The sequence below is a fragment of the Myripristis murdjan genome, chromosome 4 (genome assembly GCF_902150065.1).
Source record: "Myripristis murdjan chromosome 4, fMyrMur1.1, whole genome shotgun sequence".
Classification (NCBI taxonomy): Eukaryota; Metazoa; Chordata; class Actinopteri; order Holocentriformes; family Holocentridae; genus Myripristis; species Myripristis murdjan.
The window spans coordinates 10,617,596-10,642,703 of record NC_043983.1 but is presented as its reverse complement, the minus strand read 5'-3'; the positions used below and the strand labels follow the sequence as shown (position 1 = coordinate 10,642,703).

The 25,108-nt window shown below is 42.1% G+C and overlaps 2 protein-coding genes across 2 annotated transcripts in view; one reads left to right on the top strand and one right to left on the bottom strand.

The window, feature by feature from the left end:
- The window catches only part of LOC115357896 (disintegrin and metalloproteinase domain-containing protein 10), a 34,675-nt gene extending 18,642 nt beyond the window's left edge, over positions 1-16,033 (top strand). The window contains exons 9-15 of the mRNA XM_030049656.1: positions 6,015-6,178; positions 9,578-9,749; positions 10,023-10,167; positions 10,483-10,666; positions 12,050-12,149; positions 12,666-12,886; positions 14,584-16,033. Of these exons, the coding sequence (XP_029905516.1) occupies positions 6,015-6,178; positions 9,578-9,749; positions 10,023-10,167; positions 10,483-10,666; positions 12,050-12,149; positions 12,666-12,886; positions 14,584-14,688 (1,091 nt within the window). The 3' untranslated portion in view covers positions 14,689-16,033. The remainder of the gene's footprint in view (positions 1-6,014; positions 6,179-9,577; positions 9,750-10,022; positions 10,168-10,482; positions 10,667-12,049; positions 12,150-12,665; positions 12,887-14,583) is intronic.
- A 170-nt stretch (positions 16,034-16,203) lies between these two features.
- On the bottom strand, positions 16,204-23,344 carry lpl2a (lipoprotein lipase 2 a). Its single transcript, XM_030049986.1, has 10 exons — positions 23,122-23,344; positions 21,955-22,151; positions 21,369-21,548; positions 20,870-20,981; positions 20,525-20,758; positions 19,555-19,797; positions 19,060-19,180; positions 18,526-18,747; positions 18,304-18,411; positions 16,204-18,204 (listed from the first exon to the last, which is right to left on the bottom strand). The coding sequence occupies exons 1-10, from the start codon at positions 23,219-23,221 to the stop codon at positions 18,183-18,185; spliced, it is 1,539 nt and encodes a 512-aa protein (XP_029905846.1). The 5' UTR covers positions 23,222-23,344; the 3' UTR covers positions 16,204-18,182.
- Between the last annotated feature and the right edge of the window lie 1,764 nt (positions 23,345-25,108).

Sequence of the window (25,108 nt, the reverse complement as noted above, 5' to 3'; positions counted from 1 at the left end):
TGTGAGCAGACTACCATGATGACATGTGATCAGAGAGTAGTGAACCTTTGACACACACACGCACGCACGCACGCACACACACACACACACACACACACACACAGACGTCTTAGTAGGATTGAGTGACTGCATTCCATGACATGGTCACCATGGTAATATCTCACGTGAGACACATATACAAACACACACACGTCCAAATACACACGCACATACAAGCAAACACACTGATGGTCCTTCACCTGACATTGCTGTGACTTTGCAGCCGCAACAGTTCATGTGACAAGGCCAAAGAATGAGCAGAATGTTAAATGTTGCTAATGTTTGACCCAAAGAAACAGATACGCTCGACCCCAACACTTCCACCACTTTTCCACAACTTTATTAGTGGGATTGGGTAAACAGGGCCCTTTCTACCATGGGACTATAAACTCAAAGACCCTGATGCCCCTACTACATGGTGCGCACACACACACACACACACACACACACACACACACACACACACACACACACACACACACACACACACTACCCCCAACAGGCAGTCAGGTCTACTCCACTGACCTCTCCAAGTCTGTGTTCATACATCTCTGTTCGTCAGTAGGGGTTGGGGGTTGGGGCTCGAACCTCCCGTGCCACTCAGCCAGTAAAATTCCTCCTTCTCTTTGCAGCTAACTGATTGCAGAGGCACGGGTAGTAATTTTCCAGACAGTTTCTTGGTTGTTGAAGGCTTTTACCAGATTCTCGTACCTCGCTGTGGTAGCTTTGTGTCTTTTGTGTCAAGTATTTATGAGAATGGAGTACCAATGCAGCCATAAATATATAAAAAATCAACAAATATCTGATCGAACAAGAAACCCAAACCTTTATGTGAACAGCATAAAGGTTGTTGAGTTCACTCTGGAAAGGACACAGCTGGATATTCATGAAAACAAAAAGATTCAAAGGGAATGCACAATTGAATTGACATCAGAGGCATTTTAAAATTGTCATACGTTTCTAACAGGATCTAAGACTTGAAGTGGAGGGACTAAGAAGGATTTTTTTTTTTTTTGAGAAAACTATAAACCCATAAATAAAAACATATTGTCATCCTCCATAACACATTCTTAGGAGTACAAACATGTGCACGCATGAACACAGACACACACTAAGGCAAAGATACTTACACACACTCACACACACACACACTCACAGTTGACAAACAGCATGTGGAAAAGCCAAGTGTCCATAGTGATAGTGAGGAGAGCTGGAGGAGCATCAACAAGCTCTGGCCTGATTTGATCAACAAGAGCAGCAGGTACATGACCAGATCCAAAGACCAAAGAGGACCTGAAAATATCTCACTGTCCCTTTCTAAAAAATGCATTAAATCAGATGTCCTTATGTCTTGTTGAGGAGGCAGTGAAAAGCTCCACTCATTCTTATATTATAGTGAATAAATCTGAATCCATTTTGTAAAGGAGGCCAGAAGACCATGTCTATTCATCTGACAAACAGCGCTAGATACTGCACTGTGGTAAAATTTTCAAAGTAGTGTTTTTTTTACTGTGTACTTCTAAGCTTATACCTTGATGTCTAATATTTTTAAATTCAAGTATTTTCTCTTTTTTTAGATTAGATTAGATTTGATCCGATTTGCCTTTATTGATCGCCCAAGTTGCAATTCAAGTTAACATTAAAGCAAGAAATAGAAAAAGATAAGATAAAAATAGGAATAGGACACCATAAATCCATCTGTATACATACAGATGTGCTGTGTCTGTGTGTATATAGTATATCATGTACATGTGTAAGGGTCATATCTATTAACTGTATATATAAGCCACCCTGGGGCCAAGCTGCTGCAGATTATGTTACCTAACTGTGGATCCTGCTTCTGAGGCACAACACACTTTGGCTCGGGACTGCGGTAGCTATATGCTAAAAAAAAGTAGAGGAAGAAGAAGAAGGAGGACATTGAACAGATAATTATCCACAAAATTATTTTCTAGGGGCATACTCAGTTAATCTTTGGTTGGTGCATACAATTTTAATAGTGAAGCAAAGTGTTTGATAAGACTTTCCTTTATTTTGAGTGTTATTGCTGACAAACGTTGTGACCAAGGTTATTAAGGTCAATGAATGCAACAATGTTTCTACTTTTACTTGCAAAGTCTGTTGTTGAAGTAGGTGTTATTGTCTGCAGCACGCCGCGTGTTTAGCCAAGGGCAGCTGCCTCTTTACTACTGTTTGTTTGTTCATGGGAAACCATGTGAGAAAGTGTTTGTTTGATTATGTGTGTGTGCTCCATGAATGTGAGAGGTGCCTCAGTATAGTGACTGTGTCCATGTGTGTGTGTTTATGACGATGTGAGTAGATATAAAAGTGGGTGCTAATTCCTCTTTGTCTCTTTGTCTGTGCACATACAGTGTGTGTGTACATGTTTTCCCCTGATGGCGAGTGTGTGCATTAGGTGTAACTGATCTGGAAGAGGGTTTGTATCTACAGACAGTGTTTATCCAGCGGGCTAATAATAGGAGTCTTTCATTAGGGCCCCTCTCTGTGGCAAAGAGACGAAGGCGGAGGGGACAAAAACACAGCCCCCCCTCAGCTGGCCTTGCCAAAAGCCACAGCTTGGCTGGAGCATAGCCTCCAAAGTAATGCTCTTTCTAGGAAACCCAGCTCCTTGAATAGCCCATTGGGGGGACCACTTTAGGTCAAAAGCGGGGAGTGTTGTAGTGATGCATTGAGAATCCTTGATTAACTTGGCTAGGAGAAACCTGTTTGGCAGTTTCTGGACATGAAATCCTCCCTCTTTTTCTTCTGGCTTGGCTTTGCTCACCCAAGCATTGAGGGGTGCTTTTGATGATGATCCCTCTCATTTACTCCATCAACCCTTCAAAACCCTGAAAATCTCAGAGCACTTCCTTGTTGCTGGCCAAACCCTCATGTGACTCAAAATACCAGAGTTATGAAGTAGTCTCTGATTACTGTATCAACATTAACAGCTTCCTCCACTTCTACAACTCTTTTCTGCTTCCCCCCTTCAGTATACTCACTGTTTGTACCACAAAGGAGATAGGGGCAGTTTGTTTTTGGTTTTCAACCTCTAAGTGTCCCTCACCGCCGCTGAACGTCACACTTACGCCCACTGTGTAACAAAAACATGCTGGTGGGAGATCCAGAGGCCTGCTACTGGTGTCCGCTACGCTGTATGGCATTCATTGAATCCACGTTTCTCTGAAATAGGCCTCAGACACAACCTCACACGGCACCCCCAAAATGACCAAGATAGCTGATTGGTTGTGCTGACTTCATTGTGTAAGAGTAGTTACATAAATCTTGCGTGACAGCATGGGAACTGCTGAGACCCACAACCTGAACCAGGCGAGGGCACACATGGAGGGAACCCTTGAAGAGAGAAGACGGACACCTGGTCATTGCTCTCATGGTAGCTGATCAATGCACTTGGTGTCAGCAATGACTGATGAGAAAAATGCATTGGAGAAGGAGGTCGGTGTGTGGGGATGACCACTGATGAAGACAGATGAAGATGAGACGATGTTGGACAGTGTTAAGAAATCATTAAAGCTTGAATTAGAGATGTGTCATCCTCTTTTTGAATTTAGTTTTCATTTCTTTTTGGCCAGTGTCTGCCATGTGATAAGTAGATTTACAAACAATTAACTGCTTAACAAAACAATTTGTCATTTTCTGGACCTGAGATTTTCACAGGCGGTGTCTAAGAATTGCTCTATGTCAAGTCTTAGACCGTAACCTACACTAATCCATGAGCAGCTATGTAATCCATGAAAAAATGACAACGTGTGTCCATGTAAAACTTCCTAAAGAACCATATCATAAGTGTCCAGCTCGACCAATAAGGCTTGTTTTTCGAAAGCTAGCCTTCTGGCTGGCTAGCTGAAAGATGATGTCACAGTTTTGCAGCCAATGCATGTGAATGTGACCAGCTGTTTGTGATTGTGGGGAAGGTTTCTAGGGGCATTATATAAACCCAAAAGCACGAGAGACCTTTGGGGGCCAAGAGGTCTCTGCAGACTTTGATATGCTCAGCCAGTCTGTAGGACTGTCTGTCTGGAGCTCCGCGTCAAGAGGCCACAGAGGCCAGTTATGCAACCAGAATTTAACATGAAGCGGGTATATTTACATTTTAGGTCTGTGGGTCCCCTCACCTGGAACTGTTGACTCTGCATTATCCACAGTTACTACAGTGAGTGTGTGGTACACAATCATGATATATGAGTTCTCATTCGTTTCATTTAAAGTCAAAGGTTTTTCCCGTTTGTCTGCATTGTAGTTCCAACTATGAGCTAAATGGTACAATGGTCCAAAAATGGTCCAAAAACATGATCCAGCTGTCATACATTTACCCAGGCTACAAGTAAATGAACATGTCAGGTTATATAATCCTTGCTTTTTTATTGTGGTATCATAAATATTTCAAATTTATGGTACTTTTAAGAGGCTTTATGGGGCCATAAGCAGAAGCTGATCTGGGTGCCCCCCACTGCCTTGGCGCCGCAAATACTATTGACTATTGTCAGTGCTTGTTTATAAGTTGTTGCTGTGTTGCTTACATCATACCAGTTTCAGCCTGGCATGTTTTTACCCTTTGATGGTTTTTAATCTTAAAAGGTGGCAAAGTCACAAGAGTTGTCTTGTGTTCATTTGTTCTATAATATTGAAAGTGATACAGTTAGGGGCATACTGAACCAGCACACAATGCATTTACTGTAAACAAGTCAACCACATTGCTTTTGGTTCAAAATAAAATTGCATTTTAGGGGGGGCAGTGAATCTTCAGGGGGAGATGAAAGGTCAGCGGTATGCCAAATAGAAGTGGTTTCCATCATGTGAAAGTTGGGAACTTGAAGACTAATTCGAGATACAGGTCAGCAATGTGTGTCAAGTTATTATAATCGTAAATCTGTAATAACATTATGTTATAGTTGAGTGTCTATTTATTTGTTTATTTATTTAAAGCATATACAGGGTAGAAAATTATGATGGAGACAAGATGGCCATTTCTATGCTCAATTATATTGTTAAGTTGTTGCAGCAATTTTTGGGTTGAACTGCCACAGATCTGGTGCAAAATTTGCAGAATTATTAAACATTGTTAAAAAATTCGATCATTCTGTTTCGGAGATCGCTCTGAAACTCACCCTTATTGTCAGTATAGCTAGGAAAGTCACACATCTGCTGAATGCCGTCGGTCTCTAGTTTGTGTTTGTAAAGTCTCATGAGGCTATGATTATCCTAGAGGTCACAACAGGTCATTTAATGCAGTGACATCAAGTTATAAAAAAAAATGATCTTACTACAATGACATGGCCACTGTGGGGGTGAACATCATCACACATGAATTTAATTGGGCTCATTGAATCCAAACAGTCCAACAGCCTCAACTCCAAGACTGTTTAGCTTTAGTATGCAGAAATACACCATTTTAGAACAGGGCAAAATAACACATTTGCACTGTTTGGTTTTTGCCCCACACTACATTGGATTAGCATAACGTGGCATGTCTGCACAGGGGAGACCCACAGGTGGGTCCATAGAACCTGTTTTTATTTAGATATCCTGAGGTCAAAGGTCAAGTGATCCCTTTGAATATGACCATGCTAGTGTTTCCCTTGGCAATATTTAGCCTGCTTGCCATCAACCTAGCATGACATATTTAACAATGTAATAATTAATAATAATGGATTCCTTAGGTCATCTAGTTTCATATGATACCAGTATCTTCACACTAGCTTTGAGGCCAGTACAACCTCTACAAATCAACATACTCCAGTATGTTGGTCAGTTGGTCGGACTGTTGTCAGCGCTCTTGGGGCCCTTCTGATGGCCACAGTACCTGTAATAAATGTGAGACTACTTAGATAAATCTATAAACCCTTTGATATTGATGTGTGTACTTATTTGAATGGGCTCAGTGCCCATTTCCAATGGCAGTGTTGATCCTGCCAGCTTCTGCATGTTCATCCTCTCTTCTCTGTGCTCTTCAGGTAACTGGGGAGGAATTTGTTCGAAGTACACTACCCTACGTGACGGCCGTAACTCCAGCCTGAATACGGGTCTGATCACAATTCAGAACTACGGATACTTTCTGCCGCCTCGTCATGTCCAACTCACTCTGGCCCACGAACTGGGGCACAGCCTGGGATCTCCGGTCAGTAATAATCCTGATGGCCAACAACTAATCTGAGCACTATTTTGTATAATCCATTTTTCAATTTTCTCAAGGGTTAATAATCCTCCTTCTGCTTGTGTCATCCCCTTGTGACTTCAGAAGTCTTAAGGTTAGAAATAAGAACAAAGAATCAAAGCTTATAATTAGAAGTACTTTGCCAGTCTAATTTTTGAAAAACGTGTTCCTGATATTTTTCACACCCAGTATACTATACTATAGCCTCCATACTAGTAGTTTAAAATCCACTATGGTGCTGAAACACTTTACATCATTTGGGTCTCTATCTGTATTCCAATAGTACTGTAAAACAGGAGTTATGATCATGATAGACTAGTTTATTTCATAAGCCTCATTATGCAGAAAATTTGAAAGGTTTGGCTCACAGTGTGAAGTTTTAGGAACTCAAGCCATAGTCTATAACAGCAGATTAAAAACAAAAGAATGAAAAACAAATTTAGTATGTATTTCAAATAACCAATTGTATGCTTTGTTGCTGTTGCAACTAGCGTTGGACCCTTTGCGTAGAGGCAGATGAGTCACCAGGAATTTAAACATTACCACCCACTGTGCTGGACACACACTGCTACACACATACAGTACAGACACACACGTGAACAATTTTGCTTATGATAAGGCCATGTCCAGTAGTGTGGGATGCTTACTGACTTTACACTGGGTGAACAGTTTCTATTGGTTTACCCCACATATTCCCATCACACAAGGCTGTTTGCATTGCACCGGTGCAAATTGTCTGTGAATGATTAATTTCCGTGGGCACTGTCGACCTTGGCCTTTAGTGACTGGTGTGTTTTATAGGGACTCTTGGCTTAGCTTCACTCAGTTTTTGAAGTGAAGGGAAGAGACCTTTCTCTCTCCCTCTCTCTCTGTCTCTCTCTGCCTATTTTTATTCTTTGCATCCACAGACATTCTCTTAAACACCTCATCCACTGCCACGATAACACAGCATGTCTACACACACAACTGCCTGCCCTGACATTCCCCCAGCACACAAACATCCCTCCACATCGAGCGGCTGGGAGAACCTGCAACCTTTCTCCCACTGCCTCAAATGCCAGCCCCCTCCCCCACTTTCCCCCTGCCCTCTGTTGTTCACACTTCCATGGACCAAGGTTTCTTCCGAGGCGTTCCTGGGCAGATTAGTTCTGCTATGATGGCCTCTTTATAATTTAAACTAAGTTCTGTTTCCTGGGCTCGGTATCATGTCTCACAGGGTAGGACAAGTGAATGGAGGGATCAGGACACTGACTTCACCTGTGACAGAGAGAGAAGGAGAGGGGTAAACTGTGACGGAGGGTGAACACTGGGAAAGAGCTGCTCCAGGCTCTGGCCTACTTCCCTACCACCCATGTGGCAATACGGTGGCTTTGAAAACTATGCGCCTGTTAGCAAGAAATGGACTTCATGGAATTTCTGCTCTTCTTGTCTTTCTCATTTTTTAGCTCTATTTGTCCTTTTTTCTTAGTATTATTTAGGCATAGGTATTAATACAGAGTTCTAAGTGTATAGTTGAATATAGAATTGAATAACTGAAGACCTTCCCTAAAGCACTGAGTGATTTTATATTTACAAAAAAAAAAAAAAAAAATGTAATTCTTTAAAATGCGTCACATTTTAAAACCTAAAACTGAAAACTGTATTTGTATTTCTCCATTCACTTCCAAAGTGCAGCAAAATTGTAATGGAAAGTAGATCCAGCAGGTGTCTGCAGGAATATCATAATTTGTTGGTGTTGTTTTATGTGCTAAAATTGATATTTTTGGAGCTGTTTGCTGCACTGTGGGAGAGAATGGAGAGATACAAATACCGTTTTCTGAATTAGCAGCACAGGGGAGCATGAAGCAACTAAATACAACAGCAGTCAGAAAGATGCTGTTTGGACCTGGCGGACAGTAAACCAAAATTCAAAACCCAATAATTCCTCAGTAGGTCGTAGATGATGGTTGAAATGCCTCTGCCGCAGCCAGAGAGCCTGGAAGACCCTGCTAATAAAGTGACTATACAAATGAATTCATGACCTGTGAGACAGTTCAGTCAATATACAGGTTTCCCCACACTTAAGCCAGGTCTAGCAGTAGCAGCATTATTTAAATCTCTGCTGGACTGCAGTGATCAAACAAAACATGTGTTCCCCCCTGGAAGTGTCCGTACTAATTTGAAGTCCATGCCTTGAAATCCTAATACACTAGAAGCTCTGGTATTTGTTTCAGAGCAGACATGCGAGAGAATACCAATCCCAGGAAATTTCACAAACTCCTCCCTCACCGAGGCTGGAGGAGTTATCTGCCCCGTCCTTGGTGTCTCACATCTGTGGCTGGAACACAACATTCCTCCCGCTGCTCCAGGGGCATCAGCTTCTGATTAAATCTCTTGACTGCCAGAAGACTAGATTTTTAAAAAAGGAAATATATCAGCTCATCATATATCATGCTACCTCATGCTGTTTATGCAGTCCAATCCCAATATTGACTATAATGTATAACTCAAAGGTGTACTTAATCTCAGGTGATAATCAACAGTGTGAAAGTTTGTCTATAGGTATTCAGTGTCTGGTCAGGGTTATTCTTAGGATTCGGGTAAAAATTGAGCTTCGGGTTAGGCTAAAGTCAGGGCTAGGGTTACATAGACCTGTATTCCCAAAGGTCGCTGGCAGGCTTAAAGCCGCGGCAGTGGGTAAAACCATGATGGTAGGCATTTGCCCTGTTCATAAACAACTACTTCCAGCTCACTTTTACTGCTTCTGCTATTTTGGAACAACTGGCCTCTTCTGATGATTCGCATGTTCTGTAAACAAATCATGAACGCACATGCCACCACATGGAGGCACATCTGCTTTTTATCGCCTGATAGTTGATTATCAGCTCTAGACTATTCATTTAAGGTGCTGCCAGAAGATGGCCTTCACAGTCAGGGCAAAGCATTCCTTTTGCCTGCTTAGTAGGCATTTGTTTATGATCAAAGGCCTCTCACTAAAGCCTTGAAAAATAGATGGGCTTGTTACAAAGAGAGCTTTTAAGGAAATGAATGGGAAGGCAACATCCTCTGCAGTCTGTAGACATCAGTGACACAGCATTTTCACAGTCAGGAATGAGTTACAACCAAGTTAGGCAAGTCACTGAATTACTGTAACTCTATAAAGAGGCTTAAATCCCCCTGCCTGTGATTAGAGGGGAAATAAACTTTTATTTCAGTGTCGGTTAGATGATTCGTTTTCCCACGCTCATTCCACATGAACACAAGTCAGTGATTTAAAAGCAAAGGTCCAAAAACTGTTTTATTTTGTACGGTCAGGTTTTCACTCACAGCACTCTTTTCTAGGAAGAAAAGCATTAATTTGTGGCATTTCATCTGTTGTTCCAGCACGATGAGGGCTCTAACTGCGGGAACCTTGGTTCCGCTGGAGGTAAAGGCAGGTACCTGATGTTCCCTCACGCCACGGACGAGGTGCGTGAGAACAACGATAAGTTCTCCCCCTGCAGCATTAAACACATCAGCAAGATCCTCAGGCTGAAGAAGGATGAGTGCTTTGTGGGTAAGGGAGAGGGGATCTGCACAGGTCCATCTGCATGTTGCTGAACCTGCTGGGCCATGTGCAGCCGGTGCCAAAATATTTACAGTGGCTGTTGGTCACTGTAAATATTTTGTCTAACTTTTGATATGTGTGTGCATGAGAATACACATGAGAGAATGCATGTGTGCATATGAGTGCATATTGACACGTGTGAGAACTTGCATGCATATATCTGTGCAAACATTGTATATGTGTATATGTGCATTTGTGGATGAGAGTGTGTCTTTTTGCCAGTCAGTGACCAGCCCATCTGTGGGAACCAGATCGTGGAGGAAAACGAGGAGTGTGATATTGGTCACAACGACACAGACCTGTGCTGCTACAGCGCTAAAGAGCCTGTGGGAGTCCAGTGTCACCTCAAGCCTGGGAAAGTCTGCAGGTACTCCAAACATAAACATACAGGGATCATCAAGGTATGCATGTCAGTGAAAGCCTCTGAGTTGGAAATTTCCTGGTTGAAAGTCAGGAGTGTCTTGTGTGTTTGTAATGACACTGTTTTCAGTTTGATTGTGAAGTTTTGTGGGTGTGGTTCAATCACAACAGCACGCCACAATATTACAAAACCGCCTTTGATCAGAACTATTTTGTTTGCTTACATCCTAAGTCTGTGCATGTGTATCTCTCTGTCTGACTCTTCCTGCATGTGGTTATATGTGTGTGTTTATGTGTCTGTCTTCACCTATCCCTCTCTCAGTCCCAGTCAGGGGCTGTGCTGTGGCCAGAACTGTATGTTTAAGCCGGCGGGGGAGACCTGCGATGAGGAGACCGACTGCCAGAAGACGAGTTTGTGTTCAGGCCTCTCGCCGTTCTGCCCAGACCCGAGCCCCAAAGACAACCTCACCGTCTGCAGTCAGGGCACCCGGGTCTGCCTCAACGGGGTGAGGCTGCCAAATCCACCAAACCAAAGTGTGACTCACCATGTTTCAACTCTGTTACCCAAGACGACAATTGTGTGGGCAGGAATTTTGCAAAGTCATGAAAAGATCTACTTGAGACTGTTTTTAAGGCTACAAAAGCATTACAAAGACATTACAAAAAGAGATCATTTCAGTAATCTGAGAAAACCTCAGTAGGTTGTGTCTCAAACCAGATTCTAGTTCAATAGATTGTGACTCAGTATGACCAAGCTATCAGTCACAGATGACACCCAGTAACATCCCTGGAGTTATGTACTGGGTAAGAAAGCCTGACACTATGTTTTGGACATTTTATTCGCCATTTGCCACTTCCAACAAGCATTTTTTATTCATTATGGCAAAATGAGCATAAAAAAGATTGATTGGTAATGCAGTTAATAATTTGTAATAATTTGTAGAGGAAGATTGGTCTGTCTTACTCCATGATATCCACAATCGACAACCGGCTAATGTTGTGAACCGAAAGGTCAAAGATGTTCTCTAGATTTTGTGATGCATTCTGGGAATTTTCCAAGGAGCTCAGCTTCCTGTTCACTAGATTGATTTTGGGATTAGGACACGCTAGGAAAGGTTTGATTCTCTGGGTGGTTCACTGATGACTTAACGAGGGAGTGGTTTGAGACACCCCCCCAGAAAAGAGTGTGAATGTGTGACATGCAAAAATCAATAAGGCAGTTTGAGGCAAACCTGATACACTGTATAGCTGCTCATATATTTATGCTTTTGCATGTCCCAATCAATCACAGGCTCTTTTTAAATTCTCAGTTGCTGTACTATCAAGGAGGTACAATTGCAAGCCACTTTTATGAAAATATACCCATTGCAACATTGAATTGCTAAACATGGGTCCACTCAAATCCATCTGACCACAAGCCAACTTCATCTGGTTTAAATGGATTCACCTCCCCTCTCAAAAGTTGCATCTTGACCAATTTCCCACCATTATTTAATCGTGTTGACGATGAATTTATCTGTGAGAGGGGAGGAAAACATTCCTCCCCTCTCAACATTTTCACTTCACATTCCAAACGTATTGCTCTCCAGAGGTGCTCAGGCAGGGAGTGAATGCTGAAATACAAGAGTGTAGATAGGACCTAACCTCTGATGACCTCCCAGCAACATTGTGGAGTAACTGGAAAAGGCGTTTGTAGGGGGTTTGTGGGAATGGGCTGATTTACAAAATCTAACACGAACATTCCACTGATGATGGATAAGTAACCAAGGTGCCTGCCCGCTGCGTGTTTTTCTACTTTTTTCCGTTTTTTCATCCGTTTGTATCCCACAACATGTCCTGATCATGATGATCTGCACATTTTCTCTCAAACTCTCTCTCTTTCCTCATAGGCTTGTGCGGAGTCTGTGTGTGTGAAGCATGGCTTGCAGCAGTGCGACTGTCCAGGAGTCTCCATGAAGGAGAAATGCCACATGTGCTGCCAGCAGCCCGGTAACCGCAGCCTTATGCATCCTCTGCTACACAGGAATGTGTTCACAGACGGGTCGTAGCACATCAGCCTGTGTCAATTTACACTGAGGTTACTCCTGCACATTGTTACTTTCCATCAGACAGCCTCAAAACACACTGCATGAGAGTCCATCTGACATGATTTGCTTTGTTTATCAGATTTTGTCATTTCAATTATAGTATGAGGTGATCTTTAGAATATAACCAAGAAGAAATGACTAAATGACATGAAACATAGTCAATAAACGACTTAATATTAGATTTCACTCTCAGCTAAAGTATATTACTATTGTTTTATTTTGACTTCATTATCAATATTAAGTTTAACATCAAAAAATTCAATTCAATGACACAATGGCAAACAAGAGACACAAAGAAAAAACATTTGACTTTGATAGCTTTGTATTATCTTTACCACAGCACTTTAACCTCTTGACCGTAGCATGTATGCGACACATGGCCTGTTCACAAATAAAACCCTCTCTCTGTCCACGACAGATAAGCCTGAGACATGTGCCAGTACCACGTCCTCTGTGCTGTCCCTTCAGTTCCAGAAGAAGCGGGTGCCGCTGGTGCCCGGGGCGCCGTGCTCAGGGAACCAGGGCTACTGCGACAAATTCCAGGTGTGTCGCCTGCTCGACGCAGACGGCCCCATCGCCAGACTGAAAAACTCATTCCTTAAACTGGATGACTTCGAAGACCTGGCAGAGTGGATGAAGGTCTCTGCTTTGTTTTGCTTATTTCATTAATCCATTCAGCATAAATAAATGAGCTGAGGATATCACATTGCAAGGCTGATTACCACTGTGAACCTCATGACATGACGAGTTACGACTTCCCCCATGTGTTTATTTGTAATATTTTAATGATTACCACATAAAGACTGTGTCTGTTAATCACATGTTCACTTAGGCTTTTCATCTAACGGTAATATGACGTGGTAGATGTAAACAAAATGAAAAGTTTGAGCTAAATTATTGAAGACCCTATATTGTATATACCCAGCCATGGCTCCGTAAGTATATGGTCACTTTATAGATTTGGGGCTGGACTCAGGTTACACCACTGACTCCTGAAAACCTCTAGATGTAGAGTGATGTAATCTTATTTTTCAGGCCATCAGGTCAGGTCAGAGGTCGCCAGCCACTTCGCCAAACTGCATGCAACCCACCATGCTTCTGACTGACAAGCGCATCAGCAGAGTTTAGGTAGATGAGAGGAGCATGGAGGAAGCAGCAGATGTTGCAGTGAGGTGCTTCCTCAGCTCGGCTCAGTGTGTTTGCTACGCTTCCTGTTTTGATGTTCAGCTGTCTTAGATGTTCCAGTCTCAGGTGGCTTTGAGATTTTGCTTCACTTGGAGACCATGGAGAATCAGGAATGCCCACTCGGGCTCCAGAGGAACAGCATGTGTCAGCCATCACTTTGGCTTAGAGACAAAAACAATGACCCCTCACATCAGGAGCCCAGATTAACAACTCTGTCCTTTTTGTTGACCTAACCCATGTAGCTGACTAATCTTAGAATGCACAGGGCACGGAAATCAAGAGGAACCTGAAAATTACATTTTCCAGACCTGGATACAAGTTTGGAAAATGTTTTCAAAGTGTCATGGATTTGGATTTTTGACCTTCCGCTTTTCAGCCAAACGGAAGTTGAGTACTTGTAGACCTAGTAACCAAACAAACCAAACCAAACAAGAAACAAGAAACAAGAAACAAGTACTGTCATGGTAACAAAAAGATCCACCATATTGTCAAATTTTAGGTCAAAAGTCATGGATTTTCATGGTAAAAGTGAAGATGATCCTTGAGTTTACATCTTTAGCGTTTGGATAAACAATATTTACCTAACCTGCTTGAAGCTTTTAGTTTGTCTTTGGCTTGACGAGACGTGTTTGCTGTTAGTTGTTAGAGCAGCGGTAAAGGTCATATAGCTGTGATATGGCAACAAAGAATTTTTCCACAACAGAACAGAGAGGGACAGCACGGGTTCATGACTTCAACCAACTTGTGTGACAAAGGTGTGCATTCGTTTGTCTTTGCAAAATTGAATGTATTCCATTTTAGGATTCATTTAAACTAATTCAATTAAACAACAACTTTTTGCAGCACAGTGCTTTAGGAAATAAAGGCATGGGGGTGACGGTTGTGGGACAACAGTGATGTACATGCAATTGAAGTTCATGCTTTGACATTTTGATTTGGGGTTTCTTGTTTTAAACTATTATAGTGCCCAACTACTTGGGAGAAATACTGAGAAACCATTTATATATTTGTTAGCATTATTAGCATACCCCCACATGACAAAGGCGTGGTGAAGAAACATAGCCAACAATGATTCAAAATGCCAAAACATCGCTTTAGCTTGTTGGAGACACCAAATTGATATGATTTTTTTTTTTATTTGTCTTCCACAGGCTCACTGGTGGGCCATCCTGCTGGCTATCCTGACAGTGTCTGCTGTGATGGGCTGCACCGTCTGCCTCTGTGGCCGCACCCTGGACATGAGTGACCTGGAGTAGCCACCTCTGACCCCTGCCACCTCCATACCACGGCAGAACCAAAAGAACAAAAAAATCCTGCTGCCATAAATCTACTCAGATATGAGATTTTGTGCCAGGTACCAAAGCCAGGACCGAAGAGAGTTCTGCTTATTATGGGTTTATGATCTGCAACACAATGATCAAAGATTTTGGCACTTGCAAAGGCGAATTGTCAACACACTGAAAACTGTTCAAGCCATCTGACACACCTCTGTCTCCCTCTCTGATATCGTGGCTTCATACGTCATTATGCATCCGGCGTTTCTATTTTCTTTAATTGGAATGTAACTTGTCTGTTCACATGTCAACAAGTGGTAAGAGCGTCCCTCGTTGCATGTGTTGTGGAAAATGTTCTTGTCACCGCCAAGTGTGGCTCAGGCCACTTCAGAGGGGCCACATCGGATTTCAAGCCACCTGTCCCTGTACGCACTGCAACACTGACGGAGCTCTCCCTTGCTGCTGCCATTTGAACCTGAGGGCTAATTTCAGCCTTGATGGACTCTTTTTCCATCACAGTGGGATTGTGTTTCCTCAGGGGCGTTCGTCACAACTCATCTACACAGGACAGTGAGAGGACAAACTGGGGTTAGTGGTCACCTGGGTTGGCCATAAACCCCAATACTGCCATTTATGGGTTTACAAGGGAAATAGACAACGTGACAGTAAACATGTTTGTCGTGTGAAAATGACCATTTATGATTAACATTGTTGAAATTCATAACAGATGGTCAATCCTATGGGTTAATGAAGGCCTGAATATGTATTGCATTGTTGTTAAAGGACCATACCAGTGATTGTGCATGTTTAGTGAAATACCTACAAGAAAAATACACATCTGATGTTGACCATAGGTGCAGGTCTGAGGCAGTGATGCAAAACCATGAGAGAAAAACTTCATTTTAATTGCAATAAATCCACTTTGGGGGGAACAAACAGTGTGTGCCGACTTTTTGTTCATCCCATAGTGTAATATCTACAAAATGCACAAATTTCACATTTCCGCTAATCTTTTTCCAAAGCAATCAACATTTTGAAATTTGAGTTATCTTTTAGTATCCCAGCATTATTGGCAAAATTGTTTGTTGCCTGTAGCAAAATCACTGGAATGGTCCTTTCAGTGTCTGGATTCACTCTGCAGTGTTGTTTTACTGAGCTCTTTGGCATTGCTTGGGTCACCTTGACACAGTCAGCCAAATGCTTTGGCGTCACAACAGCAAGGACATTATTGAAACACACAACTTAGTTTGGATAATTTAAGAATTATTAGCACTTTTATATCAAAAATAGATCCTAAACTGGTAAACTAATCATAATATAATATATATAAAACAGTGGCTAACAATAAACATCCTTGTGTTATTGAATGTGATGGTGATAATAATGGAGTGTGTTATTTTTACGAGCAAATGTTGATGATTCCCAGTGACAAAACTTCTCCTTTTTTCCATTCCCGATTCCTTAAAACAAATTCCAGGTGCAGGATTGTCTTGACGGTAGGTTTGCTTTATTAAAGTGTTTATACAGTACAATGACATATTTACAAAGTACATACAAAGGATTCTACAAATGCACATTTTACAGATTAAGTTTATCCAAAGGTAAAAATACATATCTAGCAGTTTTCTATATTACAAAATCTATCATCACCTTCTTCATGGTATTTACATTTATTATACTGTACAAGTAACTTGGTTTAGTAATCTCCTCCTCTACTTTCAGTGCAAACGTATAGCATTTCCACTTTTTCAAAAGGCTGAATAATGGAAATAAAGTCACAATGATTATAGTACCGATCTCTATAGAGCCAGGGTTTAGATATTGCTTACAGAACTGTGAGTATCTGACAACTGGTGACCAGAATGGTAATTATGATCAATAGAGCAGTAATAGGTAATTAACAAATCACATGCAGAAATGCACAGAGGAAATTTCACTCACAAGAACCTCATTAGAGAGAGCAGAGTGACAACACTGATATTTAGTACATTGTTTACACCATACTGATCATCATACGCCTCTTGCAGTTTAGCCACATCATCATCATCATCACTGGATCACGACAGACAAAATGCCAGGCACTTATCTGAGGTAACAGGCTCAACGTAACATAAACGACTGATATGTACCAGCAGAAATTCTGTATAAATTTGCCACAACCATTCAACAAATAATAATGAAAACACGTTTGCATCGAAGTGCTTCAGTGAAAGTCACAAAGGTCTTGGAATAAATGTGCATGTCAGACCTGGTGAGAGTTAACAGTCTTAGAGACTATTGGAGACAGCACTCGCTGTACAAAATGTGTGCTCAGATGAAACAAGCAGCGATAAAGCACTAGGTTTTAAGACAAGTCCATTTTGCAACAGCTTACCTCTGGTAACTGTTTACAGTAAGGCACACTGAGACAGGTCCCACAGCCACGTACAGTCAAGGGTGGAAGTTACTAATCACATCTACTCCAGTTACTGCAACTGAGTAGCTTTTTTGTGTACTTTTTTCAAGTCCATAATTATCCCGCTTTTAAAGAAGTTTTGTTAAATTGTGCTACGTTTCACCTCACATCCATTACAGAGCACAAATTCTGTTGGCTCTGTGAACTGGGCCATCTTACTTGTCAGTCAGCAGAGTGCACTTTATTATGTAATCTCACAATTTTCCAATTAATATAATCTAGTTTGAACTCTTTCAACTTTCAGAACTGAATGCAGAAGATCGCATGTAGCAATCTTCTCTTTTATGTAAAGTACATTTTACATGCTACACTTTTACCAAAGTAGATTTTTGACTTTAGTTTTCTTAAGGAAAACTTAAGCAAGGTGACAGTGCTGCTACCTGAGTAGAATGTGTTAGTAGTCTTTCCACCCCTGCGTATCGTGCTGAAAAAACACACAGTGGTGAATGCTCTGACAGGTTGCCCATTAGTTAGATAATACATCAAGTTAGATAAACGGTACCCTATTGCATAAAACACCTTTTGCAAGAAACTCCCACAGGTTCATCTTAAAGTTTTTTCCCCCTCACTTTTAGGTAGTGGGATGGTCTCTTCATTATATTCACAGTGATCACTATCAACATGAAATTCAGCTTTAGGTATTTTACACAATAGGGCAGTGGTACCTCCACAACTATACAGTATATCAAGTCATCACGCCTCTGTTTATGTGAGACTTTGCATGACATCCATCTCTTTGGAGCGCAGACCAAAAACGCCCCAACGATGATGGCATTTTCTTTCATCGTGTACATTACTGCTGTTACAGCTAAGTGTCATAAAAACAGCTCTTACTTTACAAAATATTATACGATATTCACATATATATTTTTTTAAATAACACACATTCTGTACATATATACAAGGTGGCAACGTCCTTGTACCGTTTGAGAAATAAAATAAGTTACAGGCATGTATAAATTATTTAGCAAGTACTGAAATGGATAGGAGGCCTTTCTCAAGTTGAGCCTTTTCTTCAGGGTTAGTGGTTCTCCAGGGTAATTCTACAGACAAATATAGAAAAACACATTTTCAGTAAAAACGGCTGAGCAGTAACAATGTTAAAAGGTGAGATAATGAGATCGCTACAGAAGTTAACTCACCTTTTTGGAGTGCGCTTTGAGTTGGTCCTCCACTCGCCCTTACATTTGACAAATGTGACCTCCTGGGCTAAACTCTGAGTCTGGGGGTCTTTTACACAGAACACCACCCTGGAATGACAAACGGACAAAAGCTTCATCTAAGGCAAGATAACAGTCATGAGCTGAAAATATTCTACAACTACAAGTTAAATGGAAAGTTTTTTCCAGGGTAACACCACTCACTTTTGTTGCGTCTCGCCGACTCGGATGCGGATCTTGTGAACCTCCATGCCGGTGTCGTCGGAGTCACCCGACCACCAGGAGGAGACCATCCTCAGCATGTTGGAGGCAGACCAGCCGCTTGTCGTCTCCTCCCATTTAAACTTGAGCATCATGAGGTCGCCGATGTCCTTCTCTGTCACCAGGAGGAAGGAATGAGTCTTATTTGTCGATATTTTCTCCTTCCTGCCAACAGGGAGAGAAAGAATGAGGAGAAATGCAAATTAGTTGTCCATTCCTTGAGGCTGAGAATGCTTCATGTACAGTAGCTTTGACTCGGCCTAATAAACTACACACCACAAATGATGATATAACCGTAAACTGAACAAGGATGATATAAGGTGTAATGCTCTTGCATAAACGGCTTTTTAGCTTTTACTGCCTCACACTCTTTCCTTTGACTGCTGTGTGAGTGTTATAAAACAGCTGATATAACTTGTAAAGTGCAGTCACGACGCCACAGCTCTCTTTACGAAGCAGTGTGAATGAGCCACTCACAGTTTAAGCTCCAGGTTCTCCGCCTCGTCTTTGGTTCCATACAACGAGACGGTGAGTGAGGGCTCCATCTCAGAGCGGTTCACCTTGCTGGAGAAGTGGATTTTCAGCTGATAGTGGTAAACTGTAAGGGAGAGAGCAACAATAATGCATTATACCTGGAATAGTTTTGACATGCATGTAAACTACTGCAGTGAAGCTGTCCAGATACACAACAGTGTATGTAATGCAGTTTTACAATAGAAGGAGTAACTTTGCATTAGGCATATTCCACATATCATATGAAAAAAACTTGTATCTCCAAAATGTTGACCCCTCAGGACATTTGGCTTTCAGTGACCACCATGCATATTCAAATTGATCAAACTGGTTTTGAAAGGGTTTTATACTGGTTGCAGTTTTTTTTTTTTTTTATTGAATCGATGCGCAACTGCTGAATTCTTCAGTTGAGGTTAAAAAATGACAATAACCAAAACTGGAGCTGTGAAGACCACTGACCTCTGAAAGGCATGGAGGCTCGTGTCTTGGTGTACATCTGGACGTTGCGCGCCTTGCGGACCTTGCTGATGTCATAGCCCACCGTGTTGCAGCGGCTTTTGCGGCAGCTGAGGCACATGCCGCGGTCGAACATGTCGGTGCTGCCGCAGCGGTACGCCTTGGCCGCCTCCTGCTCGTTCAGCAGAGAGTCGATGAACAGGTGCACCGAGCGCTCGTGCTCACACTTGACTGCATCAGTGATGGCTGAGGAAAAATGAAAGAATGTACTTAAAAGCGCTCTGCTTATGATTGCCATTGGACACTAATATTGGGAACAATCCTAAAATAATCAGTGTCTATAATAATGTTGGAATAATGACCAAAAAAAATCTGTGTTTCACTATGCTACAAAATAACAGTACCTTGTCACACTGAATACTTCAAATGCAATGATTCAGACATCACATTGGGCCATAAACTACACAAAGTAATTGCTATATGGCGGAAAGATAAACCCAGAATCACTTTCATTCTCCTTTCTGACCGCACTCTAGAAAAAAGAAACACAATACATCTGAGTCTTTTCTTATCAGCGGCCCTGCAATAAGATTGATGCTGTATCTGGCCTTGTAGAGACACATTCCTCAGGGCTCTATTTATTCCTAGACTGGTATGAATGGGGCCATTGTGCAGCTAACAGCAACACTTTTACAGCTAAGACAGATTGACAATGACAAGCAGCAAACAGCTACAGAATTGGTGGCGTTACTAATGTCATTGACTTCTTGTAACCTGTTCACAACAAACGCTGTAATCTTCAAAGCAGCTACAGTCTGATACAATGTGAAATCTGAACCTCAGTGTATTTCATAGTCTGTTGGTAGACTGACACCAGTCATGGATCAGCGGTCAAAGCCACTTTCCATTTACAGTCCAGAATAATAGCGCTGTATCTGCAGCAAACATGTTGTAAGCCACTAGTTATTCTCACCAAATATTCCAAGGTTAGCGATCTTCTCCAGGGCCCCCCTCAGGTTGCAGCCGGGCTGGAAGCTGCCGCCGTTGGGGTAGATGTCGACGTGGCCGACAGGCTGCTGGATTCCGATGCTGAGACCCAGGGAGCCCCGCGTGAAGGTGTGAAGGACATCTACAAAGTGAGCGTCGTCCGGGGAAAGGCGTCTGTGGGCGTGTTCACCCTCGAAGTCCGGACCAGCTGGGTCTAGACCTGGAGATGGAGAGAAAGAGGGTCATCAGAAAGGGATGCCACAGAGATGATCAAAATCCTATGTTTCAGTATGTTTTTTTGTTTGTTTGTTTGTTTGTTTGTTTTGTTTACCAGTTATTCTCCCAACTTTATTGGTGGCATGGCTACCAGCAAATCCTGCCACATGAGCCCCCAGGCTGTAGCCAATAAGGTGCAGGTTCTCAAGAGGAATGTTGGTGGTCTCCTGGAAAAAAAAAAAAAATTGATTATTATTGATGGCAATTCTGAGAAGCAAACAGTATAATAAATCATCGCTGTCGATGATAAATTTACTAGGAATGACAATGACTAGGGCAACAAATTGCAACAGGTTTCATTTTTCATTCAGAAAAACTGAAACCATGTGTCATCTTGAAAATGGAGATGCATACTTTTCAGAGTGACTACAGATATGAAAGCAAAAGTCACAATGGACTGAGTTTACAAGGATAAAACAACAGCATTTTTCATGATACATTTGGTTGATTTTTTGTAATTGAAACATTAAAACAGATAGCCTTTTCCCCTAAAAATAGCTACTAATGGATGTAGTATTTTGGAATGAAAGCCATGTCATGTGACTCTCACTGACCTCTATCCAGTCGATGAAGCGAGCGATCTCCTGTCCCACTGCCTTGGTTTTCTGGGCTGCGACCACATAGTGGTTTTGGGCCGAGCTGAGCCAGTCTACTACTATGACGTTGGCTGTCCGCTCTCTCTCATACAGCGCTGATACCAGCTTGGCCACCCAGCTTTCAAACATACCACTTATCTGTTGTGATGACAGACAAAACAATGAACACATAAGGTAACACAAAATGATGTAAAGGTGCTATGTAGGTGCACTAATCAGAGGTGACTTCAAGCACAATTGTTGGAGGTCTGTACCTCAGGCCAGAAAGGTGTTGAATATTATGAATGAAAGGTGAAGTCCAGGCCTGTTGCAATTTATCTGTACGATATATTTTATGGCAACAAGTGTACTATCTTGTACTAGCTTGTTAGGAAAATCCTCAAATTAATTTGCCAAGACAGGATATTCAGCCATTGCAGTGGAATTTGGTGAAATAATAAACCAATCAGCACTTCTTTGTCAAAACTCAAAACAGTCTGCTATGAGTTTTTGTTTTTTTTTAGGCAGGAACATGCTGCAACAGATTACAGGATCTTTTACTCACCGTCCAGCCATGGATTACTAGAAAGGTTTTAGAAGTGCTGTTGAAGGTGCAGCTTGCCAGGGATTCAGGTTTGCCAGGAATAATGTAGCAGAGGTCATCATCAGGCTGGGATGGTTTACGCAGGGAGAATTTGGCAATGCTCTCATTGCTGTCATCCTTTTGGTCAAACAAGTCTTTCAGAGGGTCCAGGAAGTTACCTGATAGAAAAAATGTAAACAAATGAGTTATGAGGACATTTTTCTCTTGTCCAAGCCTTTAAAATTTTCATAATTACAATAATAAGAAGCAAAGGGAGAAGAGAAGAAAACTGCCTTTGACTAGTGGGTGTTATTATCAAAAACTGAGCACATGTTTCCTGGCTGGGAGGTCTGGGCATGCCTGACTAACTAACTGAGTGACTGGTTCCTATAAGCCCAAGCCCCTTGGGGCCCCTCAGTAAATGAGCCTCCGCCTTAGACAAATCAGTCTTCAGGGGTTGCTGGGGTTCACTGGATCAGACAGGGCTCTATAGAGACCAATAAGAGTTTCCCAGCTTTGTTCCTGCTACCTCCCTGACAAATCTGCCCAAGTTTCAGAGTGGACGTGATGCAGGCGGACTAGGTCAGCTGACTCTCTCCACTGGGGGCTGTGGTGGTTTGGAGAGCTGGGGTGGGGGTTGGGGTGCTCCGTGCATTAACTACACAGCTATTTACAAGGGATGCATTGCGTAAAGGTTAACACAGTTATAGGGCCCATATTGCAATATACCGCATATAAATGCTCATGATTTCACTTGGCTGACACAACTCTGGTTGAGGGAACTTTGTATGCTCTCAACATTGGTTTCTCTCATTTCCACTGTAGGCTGTGCATGCGAGCGAGGGTTACAAGCTATAAACAAACTTTTCCATCTCGTCATTCAACATTATGGCCAAGTAGGTATGGTGAGCTGGGCGGCACGGGCCAACAATGTAGGAAGCCAAGTTTGGTCATTGCAGAAACGCGATATATGTGCCTGTTAGCGCCTGACCACTACACAACCGGGACAGAGCCAGCACTGCATTGCATAAAATATAATGAAAAAATCACATTAGGCGAGGGTTGTCACTGACTCAAATACACAAATTCCATAGCCCAGCACAAGACCTGTATGTATGAGTGGGAGCGGGACAGAAGTTGGCAACTCACCAAAAATAGAATCAGCGAGCTCTTCTTCCAAGGACGTCACATTCTCTACAGCTGTATACAACACCAGAAAGAAAAGACACCGTATCTGCCACCCTTTCATTTCTTTTCAAAGTTTTTCCTTTGGGAGAAAATGCCTTATCAGTGTCGCTTCGTGATTTTTCTCAAATCAATCAGATCCCCAGGCCGATGAGGTTTATATTCCTTCTTAGAATAAGTCCAGTGCGTCTTGTTGCGCGCACAGCGCTGATATCTGAACCACGTTGCACCGACTGCCTCTTAAATAGCACCGCTGACTCTGGCGCAAACCCATTGGTTGCTGGCGCACGGGCGGGGATGGAAAAATATGTGTAGGTAAATTATTACGCTTTTATGAACAGCTTTAACTGCATTTGCTGATAGTTGTAGCTTCTCATTAGCCAGGTTAAATGCGTTGTGGCTAACTCAGATGAGGCTCAGATGATTGAACTGACGTCGACCCATTACAAGAAATAAGGACCACTGAATTAATGCTGCATATTCGCCTTAATTGACTCATTGGTTCATTGATATATTCGTTAAGACCTGATGGAATTATATTAGTTAATGGTGATATGAAAATGATTTTATTGTTTAGTGCCTTGTGTGATGCACCAGTTAAAACGTAGATTAGTATTTGCCCAAACTGACATCCACGTGGATCAAAACCATATTGATCATCATGAACTCCGAAGAAAACTGTAGACCTGTACTTCATAGCTCTCCATTCAGCACTTGTAATGCAAGGCAGAAGGTGGAGTCACAACTGGATGGCATGCACTGTAATTTTCAATATCATTACTGTTCATGTGTCACTTTGTTTGGGCCATAATCAAAGGACTTTGAGGAGCTGAGCAGAGTTAACCTGCATGTTTAATGAACGGCCAGACTGCTCACTTGATGCAGACATGGAGAAGGAGACCATGATATGTGTTTTAGAAGAGCATGAGTGGAAACTCAGTATGTTTTGATGGGGGAGGGGTTGGGGGTCTGCACAGTAGCAGACCAATGACGTTGGTGGTGATGAGCATGGTTTGCTCTCCCCAACATTCCAGGGCACAGCCAGGCTGGTTGGATTTAAGTAGGAAGCAAGGGGCCTCAGGACATTGTGGGGGGCTCTTTCTTCAGATCCTTATTTACGTCACTAGGGAGCAGATAAGATAGAGAGGGGGGCAGCACAGACTTAGTCTCAATACTGTCGATCTGCTTGGAGCACCACATGAGTGGGGTCTGCCATTCATGACAATATAACACAGGGCTAGAAGGTGTGTAGATACTTGAAAGACATGCAAAGAAATGCCAGTAATTATGTGGAAATGCTACAGTCCACATGGGAAATCAAATGGTGGAATGATTAAAACAGTCACCTACCTTGTCCTGGTATTGCTGACCAGTGAGCATGGTAAACAGTATCAAATGACATTGACATCATGGCAAAGTTCATAACTTTCAGATCTATGTATACTGTTGACATATGTGCACTGTTGACAGGAGAGACAAGCGGTATGAGGCCACGTGTCACTATGAGAGCACATCCATTCATTTGTGTGTTTTGCCATTGTAGTGTCACATGAATGGATGAATGAACCGTCTCCCCATATTTTATTAATGTAATGGGGACGTCACTGCCTTAACCTTAACCTTAACCTTATTCTTAACCTAAGCTTCAACCTAACCTAAGAAACAATAAATGTTTGTGTTCAACCTTGCAGATGTTCTCCTTCCCTGTTCTGTGGTTTATATTACTCAGCATTGTTCAACAGTGAGCAGTTTGATTACTCAATTCACTGACATCTGGTCCAACTATTGGGAAAAATGTATTCTTGTTACCTACTGGGATGACCTGCCAGTGCTTAGACCACTTGCATGGCCACAGCCTGACACAGTTGGCCACAAAGTACTTGGGACAGTGTGTATTATATTAATCATTAACATTCTTGGCTATAGCATGCATTGTAACTGGCAAATGCAG

Bases quoted from the DNA above. Each gene is read 5' to 3' on its own strand.
- lpl2a (XM_030049986.1), bottom strand. From the start codon at position 23,221: ATGAAAGGGTGGCAGATACGGTGTCTTTTCTTTCTGGTGTTGTATACA. The intron at 19,181-19,554 runs GTCAGTGGTCTT...TCTCCCTTACAG, and splicing joins AGCCTCCATGCCTTTCAGAG to TTTACCACTATCAGCTGAAA. The intron at 18,748-19,059 runs GTGAGTGGCTCA...CCCTGTTGGCAG, and splicing joins GAGAACCTGGAGCTTAAACT to GAAGGAGAAAATATCGACAA.